General features: G+C 41.7%; 1 protein-coding gene across 1 annotated transcript in view; it reads left to right on the forward strand.

Moving 5' to 3' along the window:
* Positions 1-1,383: 1,383 nt before the first annotated feature.
* Positions 1,384-23,215, forward strand: part of LOC111051762 (glutathione hydrolase 1 proenzyme-like) — a 153,220-nt gene continuing 131,388 nt past the window's right edge. The window contains exons 1-2 of the mRNA XM_039426108.1: positions 1,384-1,516; positions 2,158-2,411. Of these exons, the coding sequence (XP_039282042.1) occupies positions 2,161-2,411 (251 nt within the window). The 5' untranslated portion in view covers positions 1,384-1,516; positions 2,158-2,160. The remainder of the gene's footprint in view (positions 1,517-2,157; positions 2,412-23,215) is intronic.

The following is a 23,215-nucleotide window of genomic DNA, read 5'->3' on the forward strand; positions in this document are numbered from 1 at the left end:
ATATATATATATCCATTTATTGATTTATTTATTCATTCATTTGATTATTTATTTATTACTCTTTTCTTCTTCATCTCTTCTCCCTGTCCCCTCCCTTATTTTTCTTTATTCTCTCTTGCTCCTGGATAGAGCTTTCTGCTATCTTATAATTATAACAATATTATCTGTCATTCTCCAATTATCTACTAATTTTTATTTTTCTTAATTGCATTAATACTATTTTGTTCATGATACTATCGTTTTAATACTACAGTATTTAAAATACTATGACAATTCATTGATTGAAAAAGGTTGTCATACTCGATATTATCCTGTTAAAATGGAGACAAAAAAAATTGTGATTCAATTTCAGCTTCCTCAATAAAATTTCACTCAAGAAGACAAAATTAATATAAAAATAAGTTCATTTTTATTGAATAAAAGATTGAAATATGTTTATTCTACAGCTAATAATTTTATTTGGGAAACACTGTTATTATTATTTTACAGTACTAGAACTCTCTTGCTAGAAGTTCAACCAAATTCTTCATAGAAGTAGAATTCTTCATTGATAACATTAAAGTGCTCAGAGACTTTCTATTTTCGACTATTTTAGAGTTCCCGAGAACCATTTTACTAATTCAAGGGCGCTGAATCCGAATCTGGAATCAAAATTTTTCTATCTCGATTTTTAGGCAATTTAGATTTTTGGTAACTACATCGCTCAAAGCCGCTCCTGGTGTTCCAGCTTGCTTTAAGTTTACACACGACCACCACTGGTTGGTGTCTCACTGGTGGTGAGACCCAGCCTGTTGACCTATAGGCTATTGTGTAATAAAGCCTTTCATTCTTCTGAACACAGCTACATCCCGCTGGTATATAGGTATTTGAAAAACCAATATGGTAATCTATTCAAGATGATGACTTAGGTGAGTGAAACAGGCGAAGCTCAAATAGCACTCATGACAAATTGATGAAACAAAATACAAAATGTCTGATATTGATAGTATGCACTCTGAACGATTAACATGAATTTTCTACATGAAATACTTGAAGAAAAATTTAGTGAAACTATAATTACAGTACATAATATATGATCTTATATTTTTATTCCGTGATTAAAATGATTTATCTGTAGTAAACAACTCTTGATAGCTGGTTAAGGCATTTCCATAAAGTTTTATTTATAAGACAAACCATCCTTTAAAGCTTAGTGTTTTGAAGCTCCATAGTTGTTACTTGAGCTTTCATGACTTGTGATAGCATTTATTATTTAACTACGGTAGGTACCCTACCTATACTGTATAATATGAATACAATGTGCCAATCAATTGACTGAACTTCAATACATGCTGATAATTGGATCAATGTCAATATGTAATTTTCAGTTGGTTCAATGTACAATTCAACTACAAGATAACTTACTGTTCAGTATGACATTGGAATTCAACTTGTCGACTTCTCAAGAAATAGGTGATTAAGTAGAGCACTGATTTTCTCAGGACAAGGTTGTGGCTTGCTGTGATATAGTCCATAGGTACGGTATTGTTCAGAATATTGTACTTCTGGCCAGTTTGATTTTTATTAATTTTGAATTTTTAGAATCCCTTGATTTATTTCCTACTATAAAATTATTCATTATTCAGATGAAATTTGATGAATAGAGACAATGCTCATAATGAAAGGATTTTTTTTAAGTAAGCTAAACATTTTATATCTTTAAACATTATACACATTAATAATGATAATTAACAAAAATCCAATTACTCTAATCAATCCTCTCCATCTCAATGTGTAATTAGCATAAGCGGCCAAAGGAGGGATAAGGGGGGCCAGAAATGTTGGTTGAATTGTTCTTTTTATACGGTACTGTGTTTCAGAACTCTATAAGGAAATTGAGATACACAAAAAAGTTATCGAATCTAAAATCTGGTTGTGAGCTGAAGAGAAAGAGTTATCTCGAAAATTGAAAAAAGTTTCTTCAGATTTTCAATAACAAGTGGTACACAATCAATATTTCTGTGAAGAATTTCTAACATATAACTTTTTATAATGTAATCTAGCCTACTTATGGCACACATTATTGTTACAATAATGAGCGTTTCCCACGTTAGTATTGTCTGCATTTTTTTCATTGGAAAATATTTTAGTTTTGTCTGATTATTTATGTTCTTACAGATAATGATTTCCCACAAACTAGTGTTATTGGCGCTGCTGTTGGTGATCATTGGGAGGATGACAGCCGAATGGATTATTATCGTCCCTCACATTCCCGATCCCCATAATGACTCAGGAGCTAGCACCAACCTGACTATCCAAAATGGAACCGATCAGTACCATGATGAACCAATGATTCTGTCTGGATCCCCTGCACCGATGTTCCATGATGCAGCAGTGGTTAGTCTTGGACCTCAATGCGCTGCAATTGGCAAGTGAGTGTGCAGTGACTTGGAATATTTATTGCCTACAGTAACTTACATAATTTTAGTAGAGAGGAATTGCTGGTAACCACTGATTATACATTGGGAGGAGCCAGGTTCGATTCCTGGGCTGACAAATAATTCCCATTTCATCTCATTGATAGCCAAGACGAGTGAGGAATTACACCCTTCAGTCTGCTAGTGCTACCTGGTCATGTGTTCGAATCCCACCAGTAGGCATGGACGTTTCAGCATCACTGTTGAATTTCACGGTCTGGTTTGAAATCTCTTCATTTCTGCCGATTTTTGAAACTCTGTATTTTCGTACTATTTTTTGTTTCCACTGTAAACGGAGGGGGTGTTTCTACTCTTCTATACTATTTGCTGAAATTATAATACTAAACTTATGTTTGAATCCTTGATTGGTTGGGAGCTTTTAGTGGATTCGTTCATTCAAATGCACAGATTATCATCATTATATAATGATCACCTATTTTAGCAACTAGCAACTACAAGCCAGGAACTTTAATGAAAAATACTAATAAAATTAAACTTCAGGTTTATTGAACTCTTAATAATATATATGGAACGAATTAATAAAAGTCAGGTAACATGTCAAATTTTCAAACAAAACAAAGTTATTCAGCAATTGATTCAGGTGAAGGAGACATACTCAATTTTTAATCTATACATATTGGAACCTGCTAACTTGCTGCAACTAAATTCAGGACTCGGTCATTCTATGTACTAAATTTTGACTTAATAAGAAAAACAACAAATTTTCGGCACTCACCATTTAACAATATTCAAACTTGGACTCTTCAGAAACACTCACATATGTTTTAATAAAACTCACTATACTTGAACTCACACACACAGATAATTTCCTGATTCTACTCTGTCACAAAGTAAAATTGTGACGAGAAAATAGTTAATAATATTACTGAAAGACGCTCGACTATCAGCAAAGCTAGCCGACCGCGGAGATAAGGAAGGTACTGATGGCGCACCATCTTCCGCGCATCGAGACGATTTCCACCGCCTCTGGCGGCGGCACAACTCCATCCCCTCCACTTTGGGGGAGTATTTAAACGCCGGACGGGCCCCAGTCCACAGCATTCCGCTCACAACCTTCCTGCTCCTTGTACAGCGGCCCGTTGGCTGCCGTACGTCCCCGACCTCCTGTCCTGGTACAGCGGCCCGTTGGCTGCAGTACGTCCCTAACCTTCCATCTCCCTAGGGCACAGCGGACGTTGTTTGCCGTCCCTGTCCTTCCATCTCCCTGGGGCACAGCGGACCGTTGTCTACCATCCCTGTCCGTCCATCTCCCTAGGGCACAGCGGACCGTTGTCTGTCGTCCCTGTCCTCCCATTTCCCCAGGGCACAGCGGACCGTTGTCTGCCGTCCGTGACCTTCCATTCCCCCAGGGCACAGAGGACCGTTGTCTACCGTCCCTGACCTTCCATTCCCCAAGGGCACAGCGGACCGTTGTCTGCCGTCCCTGTCCTCCCATCTCCCTAGGGCACAGCGGACTGTTGTCTGCCGTCCCTGTCCTCCCATTTCTCCAGGGCACAGCGGACCGTTGTCTGCCGTTCCTGACCTCCCATTCCCCCAGGGCACAGCGGACCGTTGTCTGCTGTCCCTGACCTTCCATTCCTCCAGGGCACAGCGGACCGTTGTCTGCCGTCCCTGTCCTCCCATCTCCCTAGGGCACAGCGGACCGTTGTCTGCCGTCCCTGTCCTCCCATCTCCCTAGGGCACAGCGGACCGTTGTCTGCCATCCCTGTCCTCCCATCTCCCTGAGGCACAGCGGACTGTTGTCTGCCATCCCTGTCCTCCCATTACCCCAGGGCACAGCGGACCGTTGTCTGCCATCCTTATTCTTCCTTTTCCCCAGGGCACAGTGGACCGTTGTCTGCCGTCCCTGTCCTTTCATTTCCCCAGGGCACAGCGGACCGTTGTCTGCCGTCCCTATCTTTCCATCTCCCCAGGGCACAGCGGACCGTTGTCTGCTGTCCCTATTCTTTCCATCCCCTCAGGGCACAGCGGACCGTTGTCTGCCGTCCCTATTCTTCCTTCTCCCCAGGGCACAGCGGACAGTTGTCTGCTGTCCCTATTCTTCCTTCTCCCCAGGGCACAGCGGACCGTTGTCTGCCGTCCCTATTCTTCCTTCTCCCCAGGGCACAGCGGACCGTTGTCTGCCGTCCCTATCCTGTCTGTCCTTCCTTTTCCTACTTCACTGGAGCGGAACCGAGGCCGTAAGGCCGATACAAAATTACATCAAAGTGGTGTCATCAGAGAAGAGAGCGACCTTCACGCCGTCAGAAGCACCAGGAGGTGCTGTTCACGCCAGCTGAGGCATAAAGAAGAAGGAAGAGGAACTTCGACTTGCCTCCTTTCCCCGCCCACATTACGACTGAGCGAAGTCATCCAGGAGCAACACCTGGGTATCAATCACCCACCTCTGAAGCTACTCAGGGTGTACGTGATAGATTGGCGCCCGCACCTGGGGCACGAGGCAACGAAGTAAGAATCATGAATGAACAGGGAGAGTCTGATTCAGATGCTCAACACCAGGAGCTGACAGAGGATCAGTCGGTTGAGGATGTAAACCCCGAGGTGATATCCGACCCCAGAGTTTCCTGGATCTATAAATTGAAAAAGGAAGAAGCATTTTATCTTCTACAAGATTGGGGCATAGTGTCATCTGGAACACTTGCTGAGTTGAGAATGTTGTTAGTAGAACAACATAAGAAGATGGCTGTACATTATCCCATCTCAATACCCGGAATAGTGAGCAGAAGCAGTGAGGAATCCGGACACTCAGCAAAAGGTACTCATGCTGAAGTTGGAACCAACATTCACACAAACCCCCTCATGGACCCAGGGGCGGTATGTGACAAAGTAAGAAGTTGGAGACTGTCATTCGACGGCCAATCAGATGCTCCCAGCTTCTTAGAAAGGCTAGACAAGCTACAACAAGCCTATGGGCTCACTGGCAACCAACTACTAGTCGCGCTACCTGAATTACTAGTTGGTAAAGCTACTCTATGGATGCATAATCGTCATGACAAGTGGAAATCATGGGACAATTTTGTTACAGATTTCAGATCACGCTACTACCCACTTACCTATGGGGAGGACCTCGAGAATCTAATCCAGACAAGGAAGCAAAAGGAAGGTGAGTCGTTTGACAAATTTCTCGAAGATGTACTGACACTCATGAGGTGTCGAGGTTTCACAGACAAAAATAAATTACAGAGAGTGTATAAGAATCTCCTCCCACGGTACAAATTGTATATTTGGCAATCAGATGTTCATAGTATCAACAAATTGGAAAAATTCGCGAGGGAGTATGAACAAATAAAAGCAGAGGAGAAACAGAATAGACAGAATTCGAGAGTTCACATGATTGAGGACACGAAAAAGATTACAAGGCTCAAGGTTGAGACAGTTATAACCCCTACTAGTAACAGACCATCTCTTAGTGAGTCTGAACCCATGTGTGTGCAATACAAGAGACCGGGGCACTGGAGATCATACTGTCCCGATATCCCACCACGTAAAAGGAGCGGAAAGAGAGCACTGAAATGTGTCTGTGATGTGCAGAAGGAGAATAAAACTCCGAACAAGACAGCAGTGATGCGAACGGCACACAGGATTCCTGTGATTGAAGAGTCATCAAGTGACAACAGACTATTCATTACTGTGACAATCGGTGGTAAAAAGTGTTGGGCATTGCTAGATAGTGGCGCTGAAGCTAATTATATGAGTAATGAGGTGTATGAAGTTCTCCAAAAAATAGGGATGATAAGGAAGGTACCAACTCATCACCACGCAATATTAGCTGATGGACGATCCACCCCATTAAATGGGAAGCTGACATCTAATGTAACTATAGGACAAATCACAGTTCCACTAGTGGTGTCTATAATGGAAGGACTTGGACAAGAGTTGCTATTAGGCATGGAATTTATGCGTGAAAACAGGATGAATATTCACACATTCACGAGAGAGGTAGAGTGGGATCCTCCCCAACTGAATCCTACAAGTCCGCTAATAATGTCGCGATCTCTCTTATTGGGGACTAAGACAACAGCAGTCCCAACAATATCAGCTGTACAATCCGAATCTCAGGACAACAAGGATCGCGACAAAAGGATATTCATGAAGGTTGGTTTGAATGGAGTTGAACTCAATGCTTTGATTGATGCCAGGGCGGAGTTGTCATATGTTCCAAGGCAAGCATCCTGGGGCAACATAGTGATGGATCACAGGAATGAGATGGATGACTCTGAACGGTGGGCCACAATTTATGCCCCAGCCACCAACACAAGTGGTAACTCCGAGAGTGATGTGGAAAAGTTAATACCACCCACTAATGTCATGGATGTGGAGGAGTCAATACCACCCTCAACGGATATGGATGGAGAAGAGCCAACACAGTCTTTGACCATCAAGGAAGTAGTCCCACCGTCCCAGGAACCCACACCAGGTCCCTCAAGGAGGAAGGATCCAGTGTTCTGCAAACAAGTCTCGACACCTGGTAAGCCCAAACGGGCTGGCAAGCCACGTATAAAAATCCAATTACCAGATGGACGGCGTAAATATGTGCCCATAGATCAGGCATAGATGATGCCTATAGGCAGTGGCATACACCTCTAAAGGTGATGCCTGAGCGGCATACACCTCTTAAGGTGATGCCTGAGAGGTGTACACCTCTTAAGGTGATGCCTAGATGGCTCACGCCTTTTAAGGTGGTGGGATAGAGGGCTCCGAACACCCACCCCCCCAAGTAGGAGTGGGGTGTCACAAAGTAAAATTGTGATGAGAAAATAGTTAATAATATTACTGAAAGACGCTCGGCTATCAGCAAAGCTAGCCGACCACGGAGATAAGGAAGGTACCGATGGCGCACCATCTTCCACGCATCGAGATGATTTCCACCGCCTCTGGCGGCGGCACAACTCCATCCCCTCCACTTTGGGGGAGTATTTAAACGCCGGACGAGCCCCAGTCCACAGCATTCCGCTCACAACCTTCCTGCTCCTTGTACAGCGGCCCGTTGGCTGCTGTACGTCCCCGACCTCCTGTCCTGGTACAGCGGCCCGTTGGCAGCTGTACGTCCCTAACCTTCCATCTCCCTAGGGCACAGCTGACCGTTGTCTGCCGCCCTGTCCTTCCATCTCCCTAGGGCACAGCGGACCGTTGTCTGCCGTCCCTGTCCTCCCATTTCCCCAGGGCACAGCGGACCGTTGTCTGCCGTCCCTGACCTTCCATTCCCCCAGGGCACAGCGGACCGTTGTCTGCCGTCTCTGACCTTCCATTCCCCCAGGGCACAGCGGACCGTTGTCTGCCGTCCCTGTCCTCCCATCTCCCTAGGGCACAGCGGACCGTTGTCTGCCATCCCTGTCCTCCCATTCCCCCAGGGCACAGCGGACCGTTGTCTGCCATCCCTGACCTTCCATTCCTCCAGGGCACAGTGGACCGTTGTCTGCCATCCCTGTCCTCCCATCTCCCTAGGGCACAGCGGACCGTTGTCTGCTGTCCCTGTCCTCCCATCTCCCTAGGGCACAGTGGACCGTTGTCTGCCGTCCCTGTCCTCCCATCTCCCTAGGGCATAGCAGACCGTTGTCTGCCGTCCTTGTCCTCCCATTTCCCCAGGGCACAGTGGACCGTTGTCTGCCGTCCCTATTCTTCCTTTTCCCCAGGGCACAGCGGACCGTTGTCTGCCATCCCTATTCTTCCTTCTCCCCAGGGCACAGCGGACAGTTGTCTGCTGTCCCTATTCTTCCTTCTCCCCAGGGCACAGCGGACCGTTGTCTGCCGTCCCTATTCTTCCTTCTCCCCAGGGCACAGCGGACCGTTGTCTGCCGTCCCTATCCTGTCTGTCCTTCCTTTTCCTACTTCACTGGAGCGGAACCGAGGCCGTAAGGCCGATACAAAATTACATCAAAGTGGTGTCATCAGAGAAGAGAGCGACCTTCACGCTGTCAGAAGCACCAGGAGGTGCTGTTCACGCCAGCTGAGGCATAAAGAAGAAGGAAGAGGAACTTCGACTTGCCTCCTTTCCCCGCCCACATTACGACTGAGCGAAGTCATCCAGGAGCAACACCTGGGTATCAATCACCCACCTCTGAAGCTACTCAGGGTGTACGTGATAGATTGGCGCCCGCACCTGGGGCACGAGGCAACGAAGTAAGAATCATGAATGAACAGGGAGAGTCTGATTCAGATGCTCAACACCAGGAGCTGACAGAGGATCAGTCGGTTGAGGATGTAAACCCCGAGGTGATATCCGACCCCAGAGTTTCCTGGATCTATAAATTGAAAAAGGAAGAAGCATTTTATCTTCTACAAGATTGGGGCATAGTGTCATCTGGAACACTTGCTGAGTTGAGAATGTTGTTAGTAGAACAACATAAGAAGATGGCTGTACATTATCCCATCTCAATACCCGGAATAGTGAGCAGAAGCAGTGAGGAATCCGGACACTCAGCAAAAGGTACTCATGCTGAAGTTGGAACCAACATTCACACAAACCCCCTCATGGACCCAGGGGCGGTATGTGACAAAGTAAGAAGTTGGAGACTGTCATTCGACGGCCAATCAGATGCTCCCAGCTTCTTAGAAAGGCTAGACAAGCTACAACAAGCCTATGGGCTCACTGGCAACCAACTACTAGTCGCGCTACCTGAATTACTAGTTGGTAAAGCTACTCTATGGATGCATAATCGTCATGACAAGTGGAAATCATGGGACAATTTTGTTACAGATTTCAGATCACGCTACTACCCACTTACCTATGGGGAGGACCTCGAGAATCTAATCCAGACAAGGAAGCAAAAGGAAGGTGAGTCGTTTGACAAATTTCTCGAAGATGTACTGACACTCATGAGGTGTCGAGGTTTCACAGACAAAAATAAATTACAGAGAGTGTATAAGAATCTCCTCCCACGGTACAAATTGTATATTTGGCAATCAGATGTTCATAGTATCAACAAATTGGAAAAATTCGCGAGGGAGTATGAACAAATAAAAGCAGAGGAGAAACAGAATAGACAGAATTCGAGAGTTCACATGATTGAGGACACGAAAAAGATTACAAGTCTCAAGGTTGAGACAGTTATAACCCCTACTAGTAACAGACCATCTCTTAGTGAGTCTGAACCCATGTGTGTGCAATACAAGAGACCGGGGCACTGGAGATCATACTGTCCCGATATCCCACCACGTAAAAGGAGCGGAAAGAGAGCACTGAAATGTGTCTGTGATGTGCAGAAGGAGAATAAAACTCCGAACAAGACAGCAGTGATGCGAACGGCACACAGGATTCCTGTGATTGAAGAGTCATCAAGTGACAACAGACTATTCATTACTGTGACAATCGGTGGTAAAAAGTGTTGGGCATTGCTAGATAGTGGCGCTGAAGCTAATTATATGAGTAATGAGGTGTATGAAGTTCTCCAAAAAATAGGGATGATGAGGAAGGTACCAACTCATCACCACGCAATATTAGCTGATGGACGATCCACCCCATTAAATGGGAAGCTGACATCTAATGTAACTATAGGACAAATCACAGTTCCACTAGTGGTGTCTATAATGGAAGGACTTGGACAAGAGTTGCTATTAGGCATGGAATTTATGCGTGAAAACAGGATGAATATTCACACATTCACGAGAGAGGTAGAGTGGGATCCTCCCCAACTGAATCCTACAAGTCCGCTAATAATGTCGCGATCTCTCTTATTGGGGACTAAGACAACAGCAGTCCCAACAATATCAGCTGTACAATCCGAATCTCAGGACAACAAGGATCGCGACAAAAGGATATTCATGAAGGTTGGTTTGAATGGAGTTGAACTCAATGCTTTGATTGATGCCAGGGCGGAGTTGTCATATGTTCCAAGGCAAGCATCCTGGGGCAACATAGTGATGGATCACAGGAATGAGATGAATGACTCTGAACGGTGGGCCACAATTTATGCCCCAGCCACCAACACAAGTGGTAACTCCGAGAGTGATGTGGAAAAGTTAATACCACCCACTAATGTCATGGATGTGGAGGAGTCAATACCACCCTCAACGGATATGGATGGAGAAGAGCCAACACAGTCTTTGACCATCAAGGAAGTAGTCCCACCGTCCCAGGAACCCACACCAGGTCCCTCAAGGAGGAAGGATCCAGTGTTCTGCAAACAAGTCTCGACACCTGGTAAGCGCAAACGGGCTGGCAAGCCACGTATAAAAATCCAATTACCAGATGGACGGCGTAAATATGTGCCCATAGACCAGGCATAGATGATGCCTATAGGCAGTGGCATACACCTCTAAAGGTGATGCCTGAGCGGCATACACCTCTTAAGGTGATGCCTGAGAGGTGTACACCTCTTAAGGTGATGCCTAGATGGCTCACGCCTTTTAAGGTGGTGAGATAGAGGGCTCCGAACACCCACCCCCCCAAGTAGGAGTGGGGTGTCACAAAGTAAAATTGTGATGAGAAAATAGTTAATAATATTACTGAAAGACGCTCGGCTATCAGCAAAGCTAGCCGACCACGGAGATAAGGAAGGTACCGATGGCGCACCATCTTCCACGCATCGAGATGATTTCCACCGCCTCTGGCGGCGGCACAACTCCATCCCCTCCACTTTGGGGGAGTATTTAAACGCCAGACGAGCCCCAGTCCACAGCATTCTGCTCACAACCTTCCTGCTCCTTGTACAGCGGCCTGTTGGCTGCTGTACGTCCCCGACCTCCTGTCCTGGTACAGCGGCCTGTTGGCAGCTGTACGTCCCTAACCTTCCATCTCCCTAGGGCACAGCTGACCGTTGTCTGCCGCCCTGTCCTTCCATCTCCCTAGGGCACAGCGGACCGTTGTCTGCCGTCCCTGTCCTCCCATTTCCCCAGGGCACAGCGGACCGTTGTCTGCCGTCCCTGACCTTCCATTCCCCCAGGGCACAGCAGACCGTTGTCTGCCGTCCCTGACCTTCCATTCCCCCAGGGCACAGCGGACCGTTGTCTGCGGTCCCTGTCCTCCCATCTCCCTAGGGCACAGCGGACCGTTGTCTGCCATCCCTGTCCTCCCATTCCCCCAGGGCACAGCGGACCGTTGTCTGCCATCCCTGACCTTCCATTCCTCCAGGGCACAGTGGAACGTTGTCTGCCATCCCTGTCCTCCCATCTCCCTAGGGCACAGCGGACCATTGTCTGCTGTCCCTGTCCTCCCATCTCCCTAGGGCACAGTGGACCGTTGTCTGCCGTCCCTGTCCTCCCATCTCCCTAGGGCATAGCAGACCGTTGTCTGCCGTCCTTGTCCTCCCATTTCCCCAGGGCACAGTGGACCGTTGTCTGCCGTCCCTATTCTTCCTTTTCCCCAGGGCACAGCGGACCGTTGTCTGCCGTCCTTGTCCTTTCATTTCCCCAGGGCACAGCGGACCGTTGTCTGCCGTCCCTATCTTTCCATCTCCCCAGGGCACAGCGGACCGTTGTCTGCCGTCCCTATTCTTTCCATCCCCTCAGGGCACAGCGGACCGTTGTCTGCCGTCCCTATTCTTCCTTCTCCCCAGGGCACAGCGGACCGTTGTCTGCCGTCCCTATTCTTCCTTCTCCTCAGGGCACATCAGACCGTTGTCTGCCATCCCTATTCTTCCTTCTCCCCAGGGCACAGCGGACCATTGTCTGCCATCCCTGTCCTGTCTGTCCTTCCTTTTCCTACTTCACTGGAGCAGAACCGAGGCCATATACAAAATTACATCAAAGTGGTGTCATCAGAGAAGAGAGCGACCTTCACGCCGTCAGAAGCACCAGGAGGTGCTGTTCACGCCAGCTGAGGCACAAAGAAGAAGGAAGAGGAACTTCGACTCGCCTCCTTCCCCCACACACTACAACTGAGCGAAGTCATCCAGGAGCAACACCTGGGTATCAATCACCCACCTCTGAAGCTACTCAGGGTGTACGTGATAACTCCTACTAACTATAAAATTTGGTTTTCTATTCAACTGGATAAAAATTACTGATAACTGAAAACTTAACAATTTGTCCTTCTGAATGGGGAATGGGCCCATTCAGAGGACCGAGGCTCGCACACCATTACATGTTTTCCCAGTTATGTCTCAATTTAAACTGTGGCCTTTTCACTGAAAATTATCCCCCCTCCACGAGCATTGAGCATAACTTCCAGTGGAAAAGCCAAAGCTGCAAAAAGGTCAATACTCGTACAATCTTCAAATACAGTGGCTTTTTCGACATGAAATTGAAACTGTATTTGAAAAATGCACGAAAATTGCTTTAATTTTGACAACTAAGCAACAAGTTGGCAAATTCAAACAAGACAGAGTCAATCCTCACACTAAAAACGCAGGGTTCAACATACAGTTAGAATCAAAGTTCATTTCGGTTCAAAAACCTGAAAAACAATATAAGATACACAAAAACAACTACAATAATACCCATTCAATATCACACTATTACATTACACCCTCCCCTAAAAAATTCGATTTCATCAAAAGACTACTTTTCATTCACACTTAATTTGCTTCCGCACTTACACTTGACACTATTATCTGGTCGACATCAAGCCTGGAGCTGGAACCTGAGACAGCCCTTCAGAATGGATGGGGGTGGTCAAAGAGATGCACCCATGCACCCGATGGTAGTACCCAGACATCTCAGCCTGTGGTAGGTGGTTGACATCAGGGCAAACTGCAATACAGCTGTAGGTTAGATCTGGCAGTCAGAAGCCAGTCAGCTGTTCTCTGGCCTCAGCGACATCAGGAAGTCAGCATCCTCACGGAACAGTGGACATCACATCAGCAATAGCAATGATGTCATCGGGAGTGAGGCATGGATGGAATGGCCCCATCACTCTTGCACACAGTAGCCTCTTGTAGACAGGCTGTGATATCCAAGAAGACAAATCACTGTTTCTTCCAACAGAAACTACCTTTTTCAACTGTTATCACTCAACATTTCATCAAAACTCACAACTTACATGAGAGTTGGGTGTGCCAGACCCAGAAAAATTTACAAACACTGTAGCTCAAAATAGAAATGACCGGACCCTTTGAAATTAATTCAACTCAAAATATTCACTTTTCACATAAGACAACAATGAATTTGAATACATAATATATTTCCTCAAACTTCAAATAATTTCTGAAGTCATTATCAACTGTCATTTCATTATCTCGTATCAATTAATTTCGAAATAAATTACAATTATTCTATCTCTCTGTCTATGGATTCAAAACAATAGCCTGCCAGCTTGCATTTTTAGAGTAGCTTTCAATATTGTAGTTATAACGTCCAACTCATTATTGATTCAATTATCTTTTACGTTATCAACTATTTTCCGTTTTTCTCTACCACTGTTTATTATATATTCCTTATCATGTTCTTCTTCTCCTTCTTTCGTTTCATTTCTACTCTCGTTCACAAAATAATATAATTACAATTTACTGTTTTACTCTAATTTGCATTGCTCTCATCATACAGTCCAAGGAGTATTTTTTTCCAACCCGTTACATTCTCTCTCATTCTCAATTACACTTGTTGATCTCAATTACTGACAGAATCCAAGGGCAGGGCAGTGGACTGTGGATGATAGTTGGTATAAATACCTACAAATAAATCTTTGAATTCTGTACATAAAAATACTGATAGCTTGAAGTGTGGTAAGTACGCCAATAAAAGACTAAATGAATCAACAATATAAGATTTAATAATAATAAGATGATAATAGTAGGCAGATGGCCACATACAAAAACAATTGTATCAAGTATCTTGGGATCAATAAAATAATGATAGGCAGGTGGCCACATACAAACATTGAATCAAATATTTTGAGATCAATAAATTAATAATAGGCAGATGGCCACATACAAAGGCAATTGTAAGTAGGTTAAGTCTTTGAATCCTCAAATAATAATAGGCAGATGGCCACATACAAAAACAATGCGTCAAATCTTGGGAAAATTACAACATGTGAAATAATGTAGAGAACTACAACATTTAAAAGAAATTAGGTCAATGACATTAATGACCATTGAGGTCTGACAATAACTGCAAAGGTATTAATGATATTAAATTATTAATGATATTGGTATTAATGATATTGCAATAAATGCAAAGGTATTAATAATGATACCTGAAATGAATATAATTTGAGGGCAATAATGAAAGTTATTAATAAGGTATAATAATAATGATTAAAAAATGACAATAAGCTGTAAAAAATGCTCAGCAAATAACATACATAAAAAATATATGTGGCATAGGCCTTCAGTGATTTGAATGTCAAAATAGACTTCGACCTAACAATTTATAGGCGTTACTGGCCTTAGAATAACACTTAAAAGCTAAGGGTAGCTAATAAATACAATGAGGACAGTCCGGGTTGGATATAGGCGACATGGGCCTTCAATGAATTGAATGTCAAGACAGACATCAATTAGAACGAGTAATAGGCGACAGTGGCCTTCAATGAATCACTTGTAAAGCCAATGGTAGCTGTCAAATCCAAAGAATAATTGCTACAATTGAATACAATTATATAGGCGTCAGTGGCCTCAATGAGTTGAATGTCAAGATAGACATCAATAAAATAATAAGTAGGCGTCGGTGGCCTCAATGAGTTGAATGTCAAGATAGACATTAATAAAATAATAAGTAGGCGTCAGTGGCCTCAATGAGTTGAATGTCAAGATAGACATTAATAAAATAATAAGTAGGCGTCAGTGGCCTCAAAAAATCACTTGTGAAGTCAAGGGTAACTGTCAAATCCAATGAATAGCGATGAAAACGCTCACACGAGGTTGCAATTTTAGACAAAGTTTATCCAATTTTAACAGAGTAACTGAGTAAAGAATTCAATGAATAATTGAATCACACTGAAGAATAGAACAAACGAATTAATCTGAAGAGTAATTCACACTTTAAGAAGGTTTTGTAAGTCCGATGAATTCAGATGAAAGGTTTAGACCGAGCGCAGGAAGAACACACTCGACGACCTCCATGAATAGAATAGACAGGAAAAGCTAAAAACGCTAGCAACAAAAACGAGAAGGCGGAAATGTAGCCACGTACGTGAAACGTCCACAAACGTTTGGTGAAAAAGTGGCAAATAACTAAAAGGTAAGATGCCAAAAGACAAGATTAAATTCTAAAAAATCGAATAGCACAAATATTAAAATTGCAACGGCAAACAATCCGACGAAAAAATACGAATAAAAGTATAGAAAACCAGCTGATAGAGCAGAGGCAAAAAACCGCGATTGAGACGTCACTGATCAGCGCAGACGCACATGAAGTCTACGTAGTAGCGGAACGAATAACAAGTGAAACCGTTCCAATAGATGCTTTGTCAGATTTTACAATTACTCTTATTACACAATAAACAGATTCTCTCTCTCATACACACTTGTTGATATCTACACCATCTACACTGTTTCTCTCGCTTACCAACATACACTTCTGAGTCAGCTATCTCTCTTTCAATTATTCAGGTCAGATCTACTCGCAGCCTTAGCTTAGTCAAATAATACAACTAAACACTGAAATGAAATACTTCTTATTGATTGCCAATTTCCCTATCGCCCTCTTAAGAGCCAGCATAGTCGAGAATGCCCACAATCAAGAACTTCTAAACAGCTAAACTATGGATGCCCAATCCATGTTCATAACACCAGTTCACCTAACTGTGTTATCTCTTACATTGAATTTCCCGAATTCAAGCGCACCTTGGAATTCCCGATTCCAAAACCTCTCAGTCATGCTGAGATCATCATCATCACCACTCAATAATACCGCCTGTATTATCCTTACCTAAGTACCACTAAGTAAAAAAAAATGGCATCTAATCCATGTTACCTTCTTTACCAATAATTTCTGCCCAGAATAAACCAAATTCCTCAAATTACAACCTACTCGATCCAGCTGTAAAATGAGTAATCAGTTCAAACGGGCGGAAATGATACCATATTCTTTCATCATTCTTCCATATCAAATCTAATCATCTCAATCTCTCGCACATAACATTTTTTTCTCAAAATACAACAACTGGATATAAAATCAACTTCATACCTCCTTGGACTCTCTCTCACAAAACATGATTTAAAAAAATCCCACATAACATTTTCCTTGACAAACTACGGTAATCACATTTGAACATAAAATTACATTACAATGTTTTCCAATTCAACAAAAATTCATTTCTCTCTATTAAACAATGCGTTCTACATTTTCTATCAGTCTGGAGCAATGTTGCCAGCTTTTGCAGTTACCGGAAAGCACATATTACAAATTTCTTTTCCATTGTTCCAGATATTAGAATAGAATTTCACACAGCAATATTCTCAAGCTCAACAACGGATTACTGATTTTTCATCTTCAACTACAAAATAATTTTAATCAATAAATTCTCTGATTTCAAAATTCATTCTATAAAACTAACACTTTTCATCTCGAAATATTTCACATATTACACTACTTACAAGGTTATGTTATCACAATAAAATTTTATACTTCATGTTCCTGCTCGTGTTGCTACGAAATTATTCCTTTTGAAACAGGCTGTTTTCTCAATACTTCTTACCGATCCTCAAAACTACTTTTTAATCTGGCATTTGAATGTTTGTCGTTTTTGCAGACAAACCCCACACACATGACACCATTTATGTAACCTGTGGAGGTATTGTTAGCCCTACACCACACCTGACATCATTTCTGAAACCGGAGATATCTTTGTCTCTATTTAGTTAATCTTCCAATATATGAAATATATAAGAGTACATGTGGCTCGATAGCCATTCTTGCAGACTATACCACCGCTGGCCACCAATGTAAATGGAGGGGGTGTTTCTACTCTTCTATACTATTTGCTGAAATTATAATACTAAACTTATGTTTGAATCCTTGATTGGTTGGGAGCTTTTAGTGGATTCGTTCATTCAAATGCACAGATTATCATCATTATATAATGATCACCTATTTTAGCAACTAGCAACTACAAGCCAGGAACTTCAATGAAAAATACTAATAAAATTAAACTTCAGGTTTATTGAACTCTTAATAATATATATAGAACGAATTAATAAAAGTCAGGTAACATGTCAAATTTTCAAACAAAACAAAGTTATTCAGCAATTGATTCAGGTGAAGGAGACATACTCAATTTTTAATCTATACATATTGGAACCTGCTAACTTGCTGCAACTAAATTCAGGACTCGGTCATTCTATGTACTAAATTTTGAACTTAATAAGAAAAACAACAAATTTTCGGCACTCACCATTTAACAATATTCAAACTTGGACTCTTCAGAAACACTCACATATGCTTTAATAAAACTCACTATACTTGAACTCACACGCATAGATAATTTCCTGATTCTACTCCTCCTAACTATGAAATTTGGTTTCCTATTCAACTGGATAAAAATTACTGATAACTGAAAACCTAACAATTTGTCCTTCTGAATGGGGAATGGGCCCATTCAGAGGACCGAGGCTCGCACACCGTTACATGTTTTCCCAGTTACGTCTCAATTCAAACTGTGGCCTTTTCACTGAAAATTATTCCCCCTCCACGAGCGTTGAGCATAACTTCCAGTGGAAGAGCCAAAGCTGCAAAAAGGTCAATGCTCGTACAATCTTCAAATACAGTGGCTTTTTCGACATGAAATTGAAACTGTATTTGAATAATGCTTTAATTTTGACAACTAAGCAACAAGTTAGCAAATTCAAACAAGACAGAGTCAATCCCCACACTAAAAACGCAGGGTTCAACATTCAGTTAGAAACAAAGTTCATTTCGGTTCAAAACCCTGAAAAACAATATAAGATACACAAAAACAACTACAATAATACCCACTCAATATCACACTATTACATCACCAATCACAGCCTTGCTGTTGTCAACTGTGTGCTTTTAGTGCTCCTCACTTCCGTGATGTGGCGCTCTCAGCTACAACAACGTTCTTGTTGGGTAACTATAATTCTAATGGTGGCAAGCGTCTTCCCAGTGTTGTTGTTACTTTTCTGGTCTTCAATGGCAAATGATGCGAGCATCTTTGTTCATCTACTTGATTCTCACATGGAATCAAATTTCATCATTCAGCTTCAGCACAAGTCATATGTAACTTATTAGGGTGTATCATGTAACAGTGATTTATTTCAACTACAAAACTTGTGTTTTTGATTTTCTTTGTTTGAACCATGTGATGGGAGCGTCCTATCAATTTCTTGAATCAAATCTTCAAGATCAACTTCAATACTGTGTTATTTTCCATCGAACTATTCAATTCATATTATTTTAGATGTACTTCATCACAAATGCTATTGTAACCTCCAGTTCCTATTATTGTGATGTACTTTCAACTACAGTACCTGGCCTATGTTTCAAGTGTTGGACTATTTCAGATTCTTTCAGTTTTTTAAATCCATTTCTACACTTTAAAATTATTTGAACTATTACCAGTTTTTTGACCTTGTACTTAAACATATTCCAACTTGTGTTCATACACAAACTTTACCTACAAGTTTCTACAATATTCCAGTGATTTGACTTACTTTTTTTGTCTGAACTTGATATTTGTTATACAGAGTATGCCTTACAAGACATTCACCTAGCCTATTACATTTTAACGACTTGAACTCTATACATCACTTATTCCTACCTTGGGTCAAATGGATTATCTACACCTTTCAACTCCGCCAACCTGCTTTGCTGCTGATGCTGTTTGAGATTTTAACTACCATAGCAGTAGGCCTACTTTCTCATGCTGTCCCTTAATTCCTTAATACCTTCAGCTTTATCCATTACCCACAATTGCAGGATCGATGGCATCAAAAAATCAAAACACGTACAAACACATGAAAAAAAAAACTGTAACAGTTCAGATAGCAGTGATCCAGCGCTCACGCTCTCAATAAAAATTCAAATCATCACCCATGAATTCGTTCACATTGTAGTATGCCTTTGCACACAGTAGCTTCCGGACGGTTCTCCTGAAGGTGGCCTCGTCCAATTGCTTCACACTATTAGACAGCTTGTTGTAGAATTTCAGGGCTGAAATCCGGTAACTGGCCTGTGATCAATGGAGGCTTCTCCTGGGGATATCCAACAGCTCTCTGCGCCTGGTGTTGTGGCGGTGGATGTCACTACGGGCAGCTAGAGTATGCTGTATCTTCTTGACATACACCAAGCACAGGAGGATGTAATTGCTGAAAAAAGGCGAGCAAAGATGGGCTTGCAGTGGGCAAGATGATCACTGCCTGTTATAATTCTTATAGCCCTCTTCTGCAGTCTCAGCACATCAGCAGCCCCCACTGAATGACCCCACAGAAGCAAGCCATAGGTAATGTGGCAATGGAAGAGTGCGTGATATATCATTCTCAGTCACCAGGCCCCTCATCTTGAGCAGCAGAAAGTAGGGATGGGTATCAAAAGACAAAACATCGATGTTTTGAACATCAATGTTTTTTTCATCCTAGCATCGATAAGTGAAAAACATCGAACAGTAAACATAGATGTTTTTAAACATAGTTTATTGCCCTACGTTTTTATGGATGATACATAAAAAAGAGGGGGTGTGCTTGCAATTCATATTGCAGTTCTGATTTTTTAATATATTATTTGGGTACATAAGAGGTGTCCAGAACCAATTTCTTCATGCAAGATTTCCTTGTGCTAGATACAGGATAGCTCAAAAATCTCGTATTTTCGGCTCATTTTCGAGTTTTCAGCTATTTCTGCCAAATCTCTCCCAGATTATAAAATTCTGAAAAAATGAGATCACTCGGAACTCTCTATCCCCAATGAGTACTTAGTTATTATTTTTCAAGAATGATTAAAATTTGAAGAAAAAATCAATTTTGATGAATTTTAGTTTTTGATCAACAATATCTTCCGATTGTTACAATTTAGATGTATATTTCAAAATCCCTCTAGGCGTATTTTTGTGCTATACAATCTGAGATCAGGTAGAGCGCTCTATGTCATATAGATTTCCAGGTACACCTGACAACAATGCTCCTTGTATTGTGAAAAACACCTAATTTTCAGCTTCAACCATCATGACCATCTACTTTGTCCTCACATTGATATTTCGCACAATGACATAAGTTCATGGGTAAGAATCACCCGTTAGATGCACTTCATTTCAGTATTTCCTAGTAGAGGCACGGTTAAGGACACCTCAAAAATCAAAATTTCAAACACTTATAATTTACTTTTGACACAATGCTCAGATTTCATTGTACTACACTTCATTCTTCTCGGCTCGCTGAGGCGGTTCAAAATCATGCATCAACAGTCAAATTTGGTCGAAAAAAAGAAAATTTATTGTTGAGTGTAGGTGCTTAAGCCCATATTCAATAAATAAGAAATGGCCAATTTCTATATTCAAAGCTATGTATCTCGGTAACCCCTTATTAAAAATTATTACATGATCTTGAAATGTGCAATAGAATTTTCTATTTCATCTGCTGTAAGCAATTCATGGAAAAATATGTTCTTGAAGTGAGATTTGATTGTTGAAAAAAATCCGAAAATTGTAGATATTTCTCTCATATTAACGGTTTTGGCAGTTCTATGATAGCGAAAAGTGATTCAAGATGGATTTTAGGCAACTGAGCTCGTAGAGGATGAATATTTATGTACAATTTGTAATCAATCGTGAGTTTCTATGATTTATCAGACTTGTTTTAGAAACTTCTGATAAACAGTAAAATTACAAAAAAATGTAAAAACTGAAATCGCCATTTTAAAAATCTCAACTTCCAAATTGTTTTGCAATCGAAAGTATTATTTATTAAAGTGGGTAGAGGGGGACAATTTTTACATTCTCACTAGATTTGGAAATTTTATCAGAAGTATTTCACAAGACATGCAACTTTGAATATAGAAATTGGTCATTTTTTGTGTATTGGAATATGGGCTTAAGTACACTCAACAATAAATTTTCCATTTTTCGACCGAATTTGACTTATTATGCATGATTTTGAACCGTCGTGACGAGCCGAGAAGGATGAAGTCTGAGCATTGTGTCAAAAGTTATGTGTTTGAAATTTTGATCCTTGAGGTGTCCTTAAGCGCGCCTCTCCACTAGGAAATACTGAAATGAAGTGTATCTTACGGGTGATTCTCATAGAACATAATCTCAAGAACTTATGTCGTTGTGCGAAATACCAATGTGAGGACAATGTAGTTGGTGATGATGCTTGAAGCTGAAAACTAGGTGTTTTTCACAATACAAGGAGCATTGTTGTCAGGTGTATCTGGAATATGAGATAGAGCGCTCTACCTGATCTCAGATTGTAGAGCAAAAATAAGAGCTTCTAAAGTGACTACAATTTTATCTGGAGCTATTGTTCTAATATTCTAACAGTTACTAACTGGAATCACAGCAATTTTTGACTTGTGGTATTCAAGTAACAGTCTTTTGAATAATTGAAGTCAGGTTGGGACTAGAAAGATACATCAACTCTAGTTCACAAGATTTGTCATTTTCATGGTCTAGTCTGAAACCTCTCGGGATATCCTTGAGGATTCGGTCTTGAAATTTCACCCAAAGCTAATTTTAGCAATCATTGATACTCATATCGTATTCATTCAATAAATGATAGATTTTTTAGGAAATGAAATGGATTAAGTTTTTTATATTGATATCTGCACTCCTTACAATACGAGGACCTCTTTTCCAGAGCTAGATTATTTAGTGTTAAACACATGTTGAGGAAATAATTGTAGTAAGAAAAAACTCTTTCTACCTAAGAAACGAAGAATCCGACCTCTTATTCAATTCTAAATAACTAACTATCTAACCTTGACACGGACCACAGAAGTAATGTAAATCTTCAAGAGTATCCAACAGTCTCACATAAAAATACAGAGAGCCTGATTAAAAAATAAGAATAGCAATCTGCAGGAAATCAAAACTTATGCAAGATCTTTCACAAGAGTGATCTATATTCACGAAAAACACTTAACAGAATACTACACTAAATATGATAAAGATAATATTATTATAATTCTGTTACTATTGCTTATTGCTCTCAAGATAATCCTCTTTAAACAAAAATATAAAAAAAAACTTGTATCAAATTAAAAATTAGAATTGTTTTTACTTTTTAGTTGGGAAAAACATCGGATGACTGATGTGTAGGTAAAACCATCGATAAGTGAAAAACATCGAACAGTAAACATCGATGTTTGATGTTGAAACATCAATGTTTTTAAACATCGATGTATAGATACCCATCCCTAGCAGAAAGCAAATGCGGGAGAGTTGACTGGTTACTTGCTGTATATGACTGTTCCAGCTGAGTTTGCTGTCCAAGACAAAACCCAGCAGCTTCACTGGATTCTGAGGGTCACGCGACTCACGTGACAAGCTGCAGATGTTCCTTTGGGTCTTGTCCTAACTCAGCTGGAATCGATTAGCCAGGAACCAAGAAGTGGCAGATCGAAGATGCTCCACAGATGCCTCTAAAACCCGCTCAAGCTCAGCACCTGATGACAGTAGAGGGGGTGATACTTCTCAGTCACCAGGCCCCTCATCTTGAGCAGCAGAAAGCAAATGCGGGAGAGTCTACTGGTTACTTGCTGTATATGACTGTTCCAGCTGAGTTTGCTGTCCAAGACAAAACCCAGCAGCTTCACTGGATTCTGAGGGTCACGCGACTCACGTGACAAGCTGCAGATGTTCCTTTGGGTCTTGTCCTAATTCAGCTGGAATCGATTAGCCAGGAACCAAGAAGTGGCAGATCGAACATGCTCCACAGATGCTTCTAAAACCTGCTCAAGCTCAGCAC

Source organism: Nilaparvata lugens, chromosome 4 (assembly GCF_014356525.2).
Source record: "Nilaparvata lugens isolate BPH chromosome 4, ASM1435652v1, whole genome shotgun sequence".
Classification (NCBI taxonomy): domain Eukaryota; kingdom Metazoa; phylum Arthropoda; class Insecta; order Hemiptera; family Delphacidae; genus Nilaparvata; species Nilaparvata lugens.